Here is a 16,592-nt window from a genome sequence, read left to right as displayed (position 1 = left end):
CGCGAAGGTAAGGCTTGCTACACGATGACATATTTCGTTCGGCACGTTCGGTTCGGCAATATTTATCTTACAACAAAACCGACTCGACTCACTTGTTCGGCTTGTGCCGATCGGGTTACACATATTCGGTTTTGCCGATTAAAGCCGAACCAAACTGTAAAAAGCCAGCGTAGCAAGCCTAAGCCTAGGACTATGACGTCACTACTATTACGTCATGATAAAAACAAAAAAGAAAAACTTAAAACCCGGCAATTGCTATATCTTGTAGATTGGTGATCTTTCTTGGACTGTGTTTAAGTAGCAACTTCAGTTTTTCACTCGACAAACTGCCACTGAAATCATTAGGGTATGTTAAAATAAATATAAACACTAATTACAACCCTCGCGTTTGAAAATCTAGAATTTTACTGGCATTTGTAGAGTTACCAAGAAAAAATTTCAGGCAAATCTATACACTAGGTAGTTAGTAGATCTTGGTATTTGTTTACAGCAAAATAGACTTTATATTATCTGTATTAAAGTCTTATTAAAAAATACACTGACAGTTTTCAGTTGCATACCAAACTCTTGACAAAATAAAAAAAAACTACATAATGAAAGCAAAAGGCCTTAGTCATTTAAAACTACCTTTCAAACTTAATCACCTAAAAACAAAGAAATAGAAGGAAAGTCTCTTTTGACGATCACAATCACCAGAGATAAAAAAATGGCATGATTTTTTTTTTATTAGGTTGCAAACTACTTTCCTATAAGCTGTAAAAAAACTTCAATTTTGACAAAACAAAATCACGTGCTACGAAAAGGAAAATTAAAAAATTATCCGCGTAAAGTATTTGTATTGTGAGTCCTAATTCGTGACGAGTCCTCGGAGGCTTTGTTGGTAGGAACAATATGAAGAAGGCTGTACAACATTACCATAACAATCTACTCTATGTTTCTTAATACGTTTGTTTTGCGAGATGAACTGAGTTTTGCTACTGATGAAATGTTTTAGCATCGGAATCTATCGTATAACACAGTTTCCGGAATCATAGGCTATTTTTTTTACACACTCCAGTTTTTCTTGTCTAAAATGTTGTAAAAAATATGATAGCGGATATATTATTTAACTAAATAAATTAGGAAATATTTTGCTTTCAAGAAAATTGGGGAAAAGATCTACTGCTATAAGAGGAACCGCTGAAGATGTTTTCATCTTTTTCTTCTGCTATTTATTTTTAAAACAATTAATTTTCTTTTTATTTTACTAATAAATTTGTAATTCTCTAATCCGTTTACATTAGAATCATTTGCGCATTTGAATTACCATACATGTTTCAACACAAAATAGCTTCCTTGTTACAAAACAATCAAGATTATTGTCTCATTTCCCTATAATGAAGACATAAATCTAGGAGATTACACATAAGTTCAATCAGCATCATCTTTCCTCGACCTCGCACAGCTTAGCTCGCTAGCTCAGCTCGGCCGACCATCGCCTTGAAATCTGTTACCAAGCGCCATGTCTACGTCATAATGTAAAAGGCCGTAACCGACATACGATGAAATTGCTGTGATGTTTCACACAATTGCTTGAACAAGCCTAGCTACTAGTATTTGAAGAAATAATTGATTCAGAACGACACTACAGATTTCTTTTCGTTTGAAATTTTGTTTATGATTTTTTGTCTTGAGATTTTAGAGTTGCAAGATTGAGGCCCAGCTTCACCTCTTAGGGTTATGCCTTATTTTTGAGATAAACCCAAAATGAGAGCAATATTTGTATGAGTTATCGACATTATACATTCAGGAACTAGTCAAACAGCGAAATAACTGGCCGTGAATTGCTCATTCTTATCTACCATATTGTTACTTTTGTTATTTTTTTAGTTTAAGTCCAAATAATTGAAATATATGTTTCTGTAAATGAGCCTTTCTTCAGTGACCTAGTTTGATCGTGAGTGCCCCAAATTATTTATGTCCAAACCTTTACGATCGAAAAACCCATTACTGTTAATTGATATTAGAAGAAAATTGGCAAAGGGAGGTTTTGTCACATTTTCCGAGTAAGTTGTAGAGTTAATTAGTTTCTTTATTAGTGTCATAAAATCACGGCGAATGCAAGGTCGTCTTGTATTTATTTACTTTGTAATTTGTGTCGAGAAATTCCATACTTCTTATATGATGACTAAAACAAAATCGCTTCTTCTACTTCTTTGTGTCTCGTAGATACTTCCAAAAATATTTTTATCTTTCTTTAACGACAATTTATTCATAGTTTTTACTGCTTTACAGCTGGGCAAGGGAGGTCTCTCCCGAATGAGAGGGTGGTTAACTTATGCAAGCCTTGAATCCATCACGCCGGCCAAGTGGGTGCGGGAACTTTGCATGTCCTTAAGAAACGAAATTAACAAAGTTGCATGCAAGCTTTACAATGTTAAGGTTTTTTTACTTAACTATTTTTTATCTCTATAAAAGCCTTCCCCGTAAACTAAATATGAAAGGAATTGGTCGATTTGGTTATACCGTTCTCCAGTTCTGCGCTTAGCAACTCATTTGTATTAACCATTTATTTATATAGATTGCTTATTTTACTCTCACCTATTTTCTACTATCGTAGATGTATAATGCTGATAATAATTAAATTTCACGCATGCTTTGCCTTCTCATATAGTTAATTAAGCTAAATACCTCAATTTGTTTGTTGCACGCAAACCAGTAAACGAGTTCCATTAGAGGCAAACAAATGATACTATACTATTTGAAATTAATATCAGTATTATTTAGTGTTCCATAAATTATGGATATTACTTGCTCTGGCGTTATATCGCGATAAGAAGATCTCTGTTCACCATGCAAGCAAGTAATACAAGTACAATATAAGGATAACTCCGAACATCATATTTAACAGACCACTGAAGAAAATCATTGGCAAATAGTAGGAGAACTAAATAACTCATATTTTATTATCATCAATTTCATTTAAAAAATACGTAAAAGGCGATAAATCGCGATGTTCTTTCAATTTGAGTTAGTTTTTTGACCTCTGCCTACCCCTATGGGGAAAATAAGGAGCGTAGGGAAACTGGCGGGAAAGGGGAGCGTGATTTTGTGTATGTATTGAAAAATGAGTTATTTAATTCTCCATCCCCGCCAATGATACAGGTTCTAATAAACATAAAATTGTATTGGCATATGTACCTGACTTCACGCTTCTCAGCCTCCTCCTGGGACAGGTCCTCCTCCACGGAGTAATCCAGGATGGACTTCACACCGAACGAGCGCAACCTGAAACATCAAACGAGTACAATTAGTAAGTTATTATTATAGTTTAGCTCCCAAAAACAGTCTCCCGCTTTAGGAGGAGCCTGGATAATGTGTAGAATTCCTAAAAAATATTACTTTTTTTACTTGTCGAGAGTTTGCAGAACGCAAATTCAATGAGTTCAAGTAGGTCATAGATAGAATTAAATTCCCCTTCTTCGAGTGATCAAAACCTTTAATCTGATAATTGTTAAAATACATTGGGCGTACTTCGATATTTTTTATACAGCAACAACTAGAATTAGTAGTAATAACTTGGCAAGAAGTAAAACAAAGAAGAAATTTTCTTTTTACGAAATAATAGAATCTTAACCTCGTCCAAAATTACACAAATGCAGTTAAAATCAGTGAGTGCAAGCTAAATGTGGGACAATTGATATTAATGGCATGTTTTACGTTCCTAGTCGTAAAATAGGTCATCCTGTCGTTACTACAGTAACTAAGCTTAAACCACAAAATTCGTCAAAATGCGCCAACATGTGACGAATTTTCTATGCAGGCGTGATTCGTCTAGTTTTAGAAATACATATTCATATTATGTCGATCATTAGAAGGATGGATATATAAATGTATGTATCTTTATTTCAGTAATTTTACTAGTCTTGCAAGCGTTAAAATATCCTAAAGAAAATAGATTTTGCCAACGCAAAACATACCGATAATCGATAGTGGTGGGAAATTGCCCTACTGGATATTGGAAAACCGCACTAAATCCGTACTGCGTGAAACCTCTTCCCAAACGAATCCATGATAAAAAAACAATGTACTAATGCATTATGCACTACAATAATTTATAATCGATTGTTTTGACAGCCAACGACATCGATGTAATGCGTCATTGAATGAATGATTGAGGATCTGGTTCATTCGCACACATACATACATACATACATGTATGGGCGTCTTTCATTGACCGGCCGGACCATCTTATGTCAATTATGGAGTAACCTCGTTGGGGGCCGACCTCTCATTGATCCGAGTTCATTTGACTGGTTTTGTATGTATGTATGTATGTATGTTGGTAGAGTTTTTTGTATACATATACTATGATCTGAATTCGTATTCTATACTTTCATGCTGTTTCTACTAATCCATCTTATTATTTTAATGCAAAATTTCTTCTTTCTACTTATGATTTATACAAAACGCCTAAATTACTGTACCATTTTAGATGAAACAGTAGTAACTTCGATACATATTGAGTACAAATTTTGCGATTACGATACATACATAATTTGTAATGTATGGGTTTTTCAAGATATCTAGTCAAATAAATGACATCCTTATACCTTAACTACTTAGTGGTTAATAGCAAATAACTATCTAATCATAACAAAAAGATAAATGCAATAAAAGGAAAACTGTATTTGTACAGCACAATCTCGGAAACTACTAAACCAATATCAAAAATTCTTTCACGAGCTAAAAGCTACATTATTCCTAAACGAAATACACCACTTTTAAACCATCATATCATGGAAAATCACGGGCAAAGTCATGTAACAAGTATATAACCGCAAAGAGGTCGTGAAAACCCTTGTATGTGTTAACAGTTTCCATTTGCGGTGGAGAAAACAAATAAGGAAAAATGCATTGTACTCTTCAAAATGCTGTAATTTTTTTGCTCAGGAAATCTTTATGCTAAGTGCGTGATAAATAGCATTGTTTCTTTTGCGATTACGTAACTGATTTTTTATAAGTCTGATTCAGTACCTCGATTCTCTACCACTATCGACTACCGACAACCGGCTAGCTATTGAGAAATATTGCTGCTTTTTCTTTGTCGAGTATCGAGAGTTTGACATTTAAAATGTACTGTAAAATATTGCCTTCAGGAACCTTATGGTCTATAGATAGTTTATAGACTTGATTAACACATAAGGTACTTGTAGCTCGGGAACGATCATTATATAATTATGCGATAGTTAAAAGTGGAAAAAAATTACGAAAATTGCAATCTGTGTAGCTACAGAAATTGGCTTCACTTTTAAATAACAACTTGTGTGTATTATTGTGTCATTCTATGAATAACCTTTGTATCTTCCTTTAAAGTTTCATCACAATCAGTCCAACAGTTTTTGAGTACAAGTAATAAACGAACGTAGGAAAAGCACATAAGTAAGAAGCAGAAGAATACATACCTCTCGATGGTAGGTTTGATTTTGTTCTGGTCTTCACCAGCGACAAACTGACCGTAGAAGGTGGCCTTCATGATCATCTCGAACATGCGCTGACCAACCACCTGCCGGAGCCTCTTCATCAACTGAAAGAGAAAGAAAACCCTGGTCAATGGTCATTTTTACTAGAATAGAGCTCGAGATAGACTTACTAAAAGTGTCATAAGCTGTTGATTTCCACGAGAGTGAAGATAATCTGTGCCCAAAGAAAGAATTAAGAAAGATTACCTAAAAAATGCTAAGGAAACGAATCCCGGGCATTCTGGCTAAAATACAGCTTCATAATCTGTTCCCTTGCAAGTTTTGGGTTTGAGCTTCAATCGTAGGAGTCCAATCTTCTTGAAATCAAAATCAAGGTAGGGCCGGAAGGTAGGGCCAATGAGAAGAGCTGGCAAGAAATCTTGAAAAGATCTTGCAAATTTTAAGCTCGAAAAGTTGCTTAGACCACTTTACTATTACGTCAACCTTTATGCCGACCATATAACTCTGGTTTAAGGTATGTAATGATGTTAAGTCCAGTTTTTAGAACGTAAAATATATCTAAAGGAAAATTAATCTTAAATCTTAAATGGTTCCGCAAAAACTCTAGGATAAAAGGTGCCACCACTCGAGTAACCGAACCAGCGAGTAATTGCATTCTAAGGAAGTCCTTGACCATCGGACAGATGTCCAATTGTCCTAACTGCAATACCAAATACACCTAACTTTACCTGTAAACTTCCACTATACTCTAATTCTCCTTTTACCAGTTCCAATTAACACCTACTTTTTGTTAAACCATTTGTAACGTATTAATTGACGTAGGTCACGAAACGACTCCAAAGTGCTATTTACTTTAAACACAATATATAATGTCTGTGCATACAAAACTTTCCATGTAAGTGTGAGGCAGACATGACTAAAACCGCTGTTTATAATGGGATTCACAATATGACTCGTACTATTCCATATTTTGACACAAAAAATGGACATTTTCGAGCGTGTTCCTTGAAAAATTACATAGGATTGTAATGCAGTAAACATTTAAGTTGCGAAGTTGTGATCATCATCATCAAGCCTAGCCTTTCTTCAAACTTTATTAGAGTCGGCTTTCAGTCTCACTGGGCTATAATACCCCTCGGTAAGGCTATTATCGAAGACCTTGATAGCCCAAAATCGTATTACTTCTGAATGATCGCTAATCTGAAAAGTACAGGATAAGAATGATTGTACAATCTTCCGAACCTAATTAAGGTATATTTTAAAGAAGGAATCACAACATTACTAGGTACTTAGTGTAGATTACTATCTCCTATATATGAATTGACAATAATCTTCAAGGCGAACAAGTTCACTAAACAGAAAAAAATCTACAATACAATAAATATTTTCGATACCTTTTACTTTCATTAGGAACAAACAACAGTTACCCTACAATAAATACTTACAAATCACACATCTGTATCACTATTTACCAACGTCGTACGTAAAAATATCATCAAACCCATTGAACGTCTATTATTACTACGAAAGTTATTTACACCATTTGTATAAAGTTTCCACGCCGACCACGACGTCTACACGTGATAGACGTATTCAAATTCAAAAGATTATGCCGTCGGTGGACATTGTGTTACTAAGTATGTACCGCTTTTGAGAATGATTTGTCCTTGGTTTTTATAAAAAGGGTCGATTGAGAAAAAGACGTATTTTCTAGGGAGTACTCTGTTTGAAGGACTAGGGCTTTGTTGAATGGAAGATCCCTTTATTCATTTTGGATGGGTGTCTAGTTGGCTATTGAATCAGTAGCTCACAGTATGACTACTTGCAACGGAAGCGACGCCTGTCTTTTGACGTCAGATGCAAACACTTTTTGAGCATTGCTCAAAAAGTGGTAGATTTCTGACTAACGTGAATCAAAAATCTTGCAGAATGTATACGAGTCTTGTTTGAGAAAAGGTAGCTTATTCTTCTTTTTAAATGATAGGTAAACATTTAATAGCCATGTTCAGGAACTACTGACTTTCTTTCTTCTAAATCGTTTCAGTAATTTAGCAACGGAAGGTGACACAAACGCGAATTACTTTCGCATTCACAATATTAGGACGTAAATCTTCCATTAATATTTTAGCAACTAACCTTTGACATTTCCTCATCTATCTGCATTTGCGGTATTCTGCATTAAGTATTCAATATTCCTATACATGAGTCATTTGCAAAAACAGGCGTGTCTTATTAAATAACCTTGGCAATGAGCATAACAAGCCCACCAGTGGCATATAGGAACAATCGTTGTACCGTTTTTATGAACATTCATATTGCCAACACTTTAAAGCTTAGTAGAAATGGTATTTGAAGCCAAAAAGGCGTTTTTTATTAGTCTCACGTGTGACACTTAAAAATAGGCGTCAAAAGCACGTGTATTAATACTCTTTATTTTGGTTTAGGTAATGAGACTTCTTTGCAAAAACTTTGGCAACATTTATGGATGAAAAAAGACGAAAGTCCTTCCTCTGATCTTGTTTTCTTTACCTGTACAGAACTTGTTTCTAAAACTGTTTAAAGTAGGTAGATGTATAAAAAACTGCATTCGCATGTTCTGTTACATAATCCGCGTTTTATTCGATTGCACTTTGGTCAACATCTTAAAAAACATTAAATCGATGTTTGAGATCTTTATCCAAGACTAGCACGTTGTTTAGACAACTGGTTATATACCGCTAGTTACTATGGTATGGTCACTATCTTTAAAATGGCGCTCTTGAAAACGAAAACAGGAAGAAACGTAAATAAATTGAGACCTTCGACCTCAAATACTAGTAAACAATGGAAGTAAGGGTACATTTCGTGGCTTACGAATAAGTGCGACATACTTTATTTTACTGATACACTCACACGTTACAAGAAATGCTTACTTATTCATTTCTCACCAGAGCTACCGAGCGAAAAAGGTCAAAACTTTAAAGTCAAAAATTTTTAAGCGCCTCTAAATATACATCTTCTTTGAGAATATATCCTTGAAAACGAAATTAACTGCCTATTTCCTCAATAGTTCTCTAAACCTGCATAGTGACAAGTTTACAATGTTATATAAAATCTATGTATCTCTGTTAGGTCAAACACCTGGGCCACGCGTCCTTCACGTGCCTCCCACAAGGTCATACGGACGAATATTTTATGTTAAGACAATTCGAAAACTAACTTTATGCCCGAATATAATACAATTTAGGTACTATTTGTTTTGATGGCATGACGTGTAGTTTAGTGGATACCTTGGTTGTTAAACTACTTTCGTGGGGTGAGTGGGTTCAGTCTACGAGACTTTTAAAGTGTTTAGTAAATTGGATTCGTAACGGAACAAAAAATATTGCTACTCTGAGTCCTTGATTATTCGAACTCCGTTCGAAGCAAAATTGATTTAAGATGATTTTCTTAAAAGAAATGGTGGAAGGAATCTATTGCTTTAGTTTTTGATGCTTTGTTTGAAATTTGCAATCAGGAAAGTACTTAAATCATTATTTTGTACTGTTAGATAACACACTTTTTAAGAAATGCCTAGTAGGGACTAGTTGTCTTCACATACTTGTATTGTATTAATAACAATCACTGTCCAAAAGGAATCTATACTGAATATTGGTTACCAAACGTTAGCCGATAAATCAAAATCATTATACCCCGAGTCAACCCTACATTACGGCGAACTGTTGCCAAATAAATAAAACATGAGTGTTTACAATATAACGTGGCAGCTCGTGCCATGTCTGAAATAGACCCGATCGTTACTCCCGACGAAAGCGAGACCGAATTGTGATGTACATTGTCGTCTATGAGAACACAATTAGGTACTTACTATGTACAGATACATAGATCCCTATGTGCTTATATAGTAACGGTTCCTATGAAAGGTTTTTTTTAAGATTCTTATAAAGTAATACGTATTGAAAAAGACCGCAGTACCAAATCTCTTACTTTATTTTCTAGTGAAAAACACTAAAAACGCGAATACGCGATCGACACCCGAAATGATTTTGAAAGTTGTTAATTACAATAACTGGCCTAGGTACCTTTGGGTTTTCTTACAGACATACAAATCCTAAACAACATTTTTTTATTAAACTTATCCATTTATTTCAATAATAAAACTTCCTTATTGAAATGGAAATCACGCATCATATATCATAATAATATAATCTTAAATAAGTTAGTTAATAGTTATGTACCTATATACATGTAATATCTTTATGTTATGTAAACAAAAGTATGGGTGATTTGCCTGAAATAAATGATTATATAATTTAATTTATTTAATTTAATAACAGCCGTGAGCACTGCACTAAGGTCGTCTTAGCTACGCTACGTTTAAAAGCATTTTTTCTAGATTATCTTCTTATCTTTAAAGAGACTGCATGTCTATAGTGGTTACAGACTAACAGTGCTCTCACCTCTTCTTCTCACGCCACTATCATCATCACCTCGCGTGTCATTTATTTGAATAAAAAAAGTTGTGTAACAAGTACAAATATTTGCTTTAGTTGTAAATTTAAGAAGAATGAATGGCCTAAGATTATCACCATATGGTAGATAAGCAGAGAGAAATGAGAAAGATAAATAATACTGCCTATAAAGTAAGATTAGCAAGATACTGAAGCTTTTGATATCATCTCGTTATGTACAACCACTTAGTAGCCTTATATGCAAGGTTCGCGATAGTCGGAAGTATACGAAATATTTTTTTTTTAACATGAGCTACCTGCAGGCCTTTGCAGTTGACGGTGGCCTGTTGGATACAGTTTATTATGGAAATGCACAGAACTATTAATTATAATAGAAAAATCGTGCTCTACTAAGTTATCGAATATTGTGCTGCAAGGCAAAATGTCTGAACGCGTACAAACATTTTGAAAACGCAAATTATAATCATTTCGTTGAAGCAAGCAGTATTCTTAAATATTCTTGTCAGTCTTTAGTAAATATATCACCTCAACAGTCCTTAAAAAGTATAATATCAACTTAGGGAACAGGATTAAAAATCCAGACTTTCCTAGCGGATCATAACATTGGATCCATGTATAGAGAGCGACAGTGATTCTAGTTTGTACACAATGTACACATCATTGACTTATTTTTTGCACTTATAACTTTATCATTCAGGTCATAATCTTAAGGCTTTAATTTCCAAGCTATCACAAGTAAAGCCGTAATTAGCTACCATAGTTTAGAAACTATAGTAGCTCTATAGATAGATCTGGCGACCATCAATTTAGCGTAGACTGTGTCAATATTATTACAAGTTATCGTGAGATTAGGATCGTGGACCGGTTTCACTGTGGAAGATTTTTGATAAAAACATGATCACTTGCTAATTTTGGATATTTCCATCACAACACAATGGACCTAATTCTTTTCGTTTTTGTATATAAAAGGTAACTACTGCACTAAGAGTCTAGTGTCGCGAGAACTAGAACCAAACCTCAAGCAACTTTTTGTTAAATATTCGTTCCAAGTGGGAATCGAACCTGTAACCTCCAGAATAACAGTAGCAGCGTCATGTTTACCTTAACCACTAAGCCAGGATTGTAGTTCGTGGAACTGTAGTCACAAATTAAAACACATCTAATTTATTCTGCAATCAAAATCATTATAGCACCAAAATAGCGGTACTGATACATAGCCAGTTGCATTCAATAGCTACCTCTAGTTAACGACCAGTTAACTAAGCCACCTTAAACGCAGACAATTTATGTGCCTTTTGGTATTTAAACTGTACGTCTCCGCGCACGGGACATCGTAAATTTTGTCTCTATTATGTCAATTACGACAGACGATAAACAAAGACAAATATCTTCTGTCTGCACGCATGATTAACAAGATGATAAGCTCATACAAATATACATAGGCTTTAAAAACAGTAAAAATGTGGAAAGATAATAAGCGCTAATTACATATTGCGGTAGACATTCCGGCACGTTTCTCTAAACATCTGACCGGAAAACTTCGAAAGCATACGTCTTGCCAAATTGTAATATTAGTCCAAGTTATGTAAGAAAAAATATAGGAAAGACTAGAGGCCGCTCGCGACTTCGTCCGCGTGGTAACCGTTCCTCTCGGGAACTCTGCGATAAAAAGTAGCCTATGCGTTATTCTGGGTCTTTAGCTACCTACATAACGAATTTCATCGTAATCGGTCCAGTAGCGTTTGCGTGAAGGAGTAACAAACATCCATACATACTCACAAACTTTCGCATTCATGATATTAGTAGGATTTTCACACGACGAAACAGTGGGAAGGTAGCAACTGGTTAATAATACGTGCGAAGTTCATTTGAAATCACCTTTGGAAAAATTGTACGAAGGCCAACGTGTCTTTTTCGTTCTATTTGCAGTCTTTTGACAGATATATTCTTTAGTAACGCTATATCTTTCGAACATATCTCTTTTAACGTATTTTGCATAGATATGAATCGTTTGCTGTCCGTTTCAGGCGTTCGTCATTATCTACAAAAGCATTTTGACGCTTATTTCACAGATTCTTCTTCATAATGGTATTATGGTTGTTTATCATTTGATATGTTTGAAGCTTCAGTGGCATGAATAAATAAACAAAGAAATACTAATCTCGATTTCTTAGAACTATAGCTTAGTCATAATTTCATCGTGTATGAGGTAATTTGATGATAATGCATGAGCATGCTCTTGGATACTCGGATTACACTATTATGTCAACTATACCGATTTTGAATAAAATTTCGTAAACCAAAAACTCTAAAGCATCAAGTATTTCCTGATACTGCAAAAATAACCAAAAACCGGTGTAAAATACACTGTCTGCACATCAAAAATTGCCTAAAATCACTACAAACATAGCTAGACACCGGTCAAAACTTTTACCTCCTTTTATTAAAGCAAATTTCTACGAGATAAGCCACAAAGAGCTCAGCTTATAACACCATCTGTTGTTCGCTGCGTCAATAAAGAAAGAACACGAAGAGAGATTTTCAAGCAGCATTTTGGCAAGCCGCGGATGAAAGCTAGCTAGAAGACAAAAAACGTCTGAAACTAGGTCAAACTAGAATGAGAACATGATACGAATAACTCCGTCAAAATCTGCGCTTACCTTCAAATAACAGTTAAAAATACTTAAAAGTGTCATCTAGACATTAAGTGAACAAAAAATTTATGAACATTTCATATGGGAAATTCAAACTAGGTAGCTGATTATAAGGAAATTTATTAGATTACAAGCGCGGCCGATCAGTAAGTGAAGATAGTATGTTATAAGATATGAATGAATCCAAAAAACTAATGTAACTATCTGACTACATGTCAATTACTGAAAGACTTCGATGACATATTACTAACATGAATTTAATTGAAAAATGTTCATATATTATTATGTAGGTGGAAACCGCTAGAAAAGCAAGGTCGTTAATAAAAAAACTAAACCGTGAGTTTATAGTTTCAGTAATGAGTACCACTAAAACAAGAAATAATCGCCTATTAATTAAAAACTAACTAGGTGAATGTACGATAATCATAAAATGGTTATAACCGCATAAAACTTGGCATTACACCATAGCCATACGTTTATAAATAAAACACTTTATACAGCCATATTTTTAGATTTCAGAACGATTACCCGAGCAGTGTTGCCAGCATAACGATTGTCATGTGCTGCCAGTATTTAAAAACAAGTGACAAGTGGATGGATGGGTGATTTTATTAATGGCCTATTTGACCGAGATTTTAAATAAATATGATTTTTAAAGATCTATGTTGTATGCAAATATTTTCACGACATTACTACACAACCAGGAGTTTTAAACATACCAAAGCTTATTATATTTTATTTGATTATACAATAGTAAGTTTATATTCAGCAAACTGATTTAACATGATATTTCTAATCGCTCAATTAATCAAGTACGGTTTTATTTCTGCTTTTGTACAATTAACCTACATAAAATAAACACGAACATACCCAAAAAATGCCTTCCTTATCAACACAACACTACAAAAGAGCACGATCAAAGGCAAAAATATTTGTAGACCATCACATTTTCTTGAGCATTTTACCACTGAAAATAGAGAAATAGCTAACTAACACTAATATAATAACAAATAAAAAAAATACTAAAAAAGTACAATCAAAAATATAACATTGAATTCTACCTACTTGACTGTAAATTACTTTCAGTTCATTCAACCTCCAAATCTTTACGCTTAATCAAATGGAACAGCAGGGAAAGATAAATTATGTATCGTGACGTCACAGTCGCGTCAGTGCCATGACGTCACAGCATAAACGCGTCATATGACAATACAAGTAGGTAAGGTTTATAGTATCGCGTAGTACACGATATCGTTATATTATGGAATTCCTTATCCGATAATTTTCTTATTAGTTTTGCATCGTAGACTTTGATAAGGTTTTATTGTGCTACTAGTTTTTATTTCCTCACACATAACTTAGCTACTGTGCTGTTTATTTACTTACATATATACATAAACTCATGCCTTTTTTCCGAATGAGAAATAGCGAAGAATAAAAACCGCCACTTGCTACGATGCTTACAAACTTCTTTTGCATCATTTACATTCGTATATAGTATCTTGTCTGACCCTTTTGAAGGACATCAACGATAAGATCTGTTTTTCTCTTTGTAGGGTCTTATTCGGCTTTATTTAAATTGATCAAGTATAAAACTATCCCATTTGTAATTCCGTCCTATAAGGTGCTTAGATCTGTGCCAAATTTTGTACAAATAAATTCATTAGTCTTTTCTTGAAATGATAACAAATATATCAGGGGTGGCCAACTTGATTAGGCGTAAAATCTACTGTTTACTACCGGAACCCTGTGCGATCTACCAATTACATACTTCTTGAAATCTTTAATGAAACAGCATAGTGTTTAGTACACAATCATAAAACATTTTTTATTAAACAGTCTTACAATTTTTGTATCACATGTGAGATTGTTTCCTTACTCTTACTTAATACTTTGGAATGAAAGTCTATGAATGTTGATTAAACATCATCAACTCAGATGATGTTTAATCAACATTCATAGGTCCTATCTATATATTAGTGTGAGCATTGCGTCGCAGTATCTTCCACTAGTTTAGCATAATCAGGTTTGTAGTTGGAAATTGTCAACCTTAAAGAATCCAATGTATGAGCGTCTGTCAAGCGAGAACGGTGTTTATTTTTTGTTTGTTTTAAGTAGGAAAATGCTGACTCACATAAATATGTTGAACCAAAACACGAATGAAGTTGTTCAAAACATTTCTTCAAGTTTGTATATATTTCGTTGGAAACCAATGCCCAGAAGTCTTGACCTGATGATGACCTTGCTTTTAGAAATATGTCGCAGCGCAGAGTAATAATTTCGTTTTGTAACATCATGTGCTCCATTTGAAATATATCTGCGAATTTTGTAGCCAATTCATAGATATCACTATGATCAATGGAATCATTAAACGGATAACTGATGAATTGAACCAATTTCTCAATTTTTTTGAAATCACTAAAGCGAATTTCGAAGTCTGCTATCACTGCCCTAATTTCTGTCGTGTACTTCTCAGAAATGAAATTGTAGGTAGGATGTTTTTCCATATGATCCTTGATGTTTATAAATTGTTCGAAACGTCGTACCTCCAGTACCTAGTCTCTGTCGTCAACTGTCAACTGACTGAATGAGACGTAACCACGGGACGGATTGACACACGCCCCTCCCCCGCATCCCACACGCTTCCCGCATATTGGTCATCGCGTGCCGAAAACAAAAGACTATACTGCGTAGAATAGAGGATAAATACCGGTTAATACCGCGACGGAAAAGCGATTGAAAAATGATACAAGATGATCCTGTAGTATTTGGTAATTACGTTGCGCAGTCTGATCTATTTATTTATATTTTTTTGCCTTACCACGATCGACTGGACTAATGGTCACGATCGACCGGTCGATCGCGATCGACCGGTTGGCCACCCCTGAAATATATCATGCAACTCTCATGAACTTTCGTACTAATAATAGTAGGAATTGTTCTTGAAACACATCGGTGTCGTGTTTTATTTTTGAGCCTAACTGACGAACATGTGCTTTTCTCAGAACGACTAGCATTTGATCTCGCTTGTTGCCAAATAATATCATTAAGCTGTAATAAACAATACATCTTTAGCATGCTCGAAACGAAGAATGTTTGTGATCAAATTTTGTCAAGAGTACCGAAATTATTAGTAAAGTAGACGTATGTATATCAACTAGACTGTTTTAAAAAGGGTTAAGGCCTAGGTTTACGGTAGTATATAAGTGTCAGATTGCATATTCAAAATATTAAGTGACAGTATTATATGTAAAAAGATGTCAATATTCCACTTAATGAAATAACTGGTAATTATTCAGAAGTGATGAAATCAGTCATAATAATATACCTACCTCTCAAATTACAAATAAACAACGGTATACTCATAGTTACTAAATTTACAATAGCAAAGTAAAGACAAACAAATTAGGTCTCCTAGTTCTTTCAAACGACGCAAAACCTGACTAAGAAGCTGAAAATTTCTGCCGCATAAAAGCAAAGCGGTACTGAAACATAATTACACGTATTCACGTTACCTACAGTTTCAAAGCTCGTACATTCAAAGCGTGTGTGGCTTTGAAACCTAATAATTTATAACCAAACATGAACGTTTGAAGCCAACGTTTAGTAAGCGGTACTATTTATTCTGCTGAGTTTCGTATGACGTGGGCTTTTTGGTGTTTCTGGGAAACGTATAATACTAAAACTTAATTGGTTAGATTATGTGGTTTTGAGATTTCGTGATTGAAATGGAATAGGGACCAATTCGTGTTGATAACACATCTGGATTAAATGAATAAGATCTTAAAGCTGTGTACTCATTTTGTGATAAAAAAAACTAACAAGACATAGGAAAAGTACGAAAAAGATATTTTCAAAGACTACCAGTGGGATAAAGCCCACTTTAATCAATTTAACTGTCAGAGGTTTCAGCGAAATCTTCTCCAATGGCCTGCAAGTTTCCACTCGTATTGGTGGAAAAGAACTAAAACTAACAAAAACTTGGCACAGCAATCTTAAACACAAACGACAGTTTTAAGATTATT

The 16,592-nt window shown here is 34.5% G+C and overlaps 1 protein-coding gene across 1 annotated transcript in view; it reads right to left on the bottom strand.

Annotated features, from left to right (window-relative positions):
- Positions 1-16,592, bottom strand: part of slgA (proline dehydrogenase slgA) — a 38,517-nt gene that overhangs the window by 10,242 nt on the left and 11,683 nt on the right. The window contains exons 2-3 of the mRNA XM_076128154.1: positions 5,445-5,566; positions 3,181-3,267 (exon numbers count right to left, since the gene is read on the bottom strand). Coding sequence (XP_075984269.1) covers positions 3,181-3,267; positions 5,445-5,566 — 209 coding nt within the window. The remainder of the gene's footprint in view (positions 1-3,180; positions 3,268-5,444; positions 5,567-16,592) is intronic.

This window comes from Anticarsia gemmatalis, chromosome 20 (assembly GCF_050436995.1).
Source record: "Anticarsia gemmatalis isolate Benzon Research Colony breed Stoneville strain chromosome 20, ilAntGemm2 primary, whole genome shotgun sequence".
NCBI lineage: Eukaryota > Metazoa > Arthropoda > Insecta > Lepidoptera > Erebidae > Anticarsia > Anticarsia gemmatalis.
This window is presented reverse-complemented; position numbering and strand designations above follow the sequence as displayed.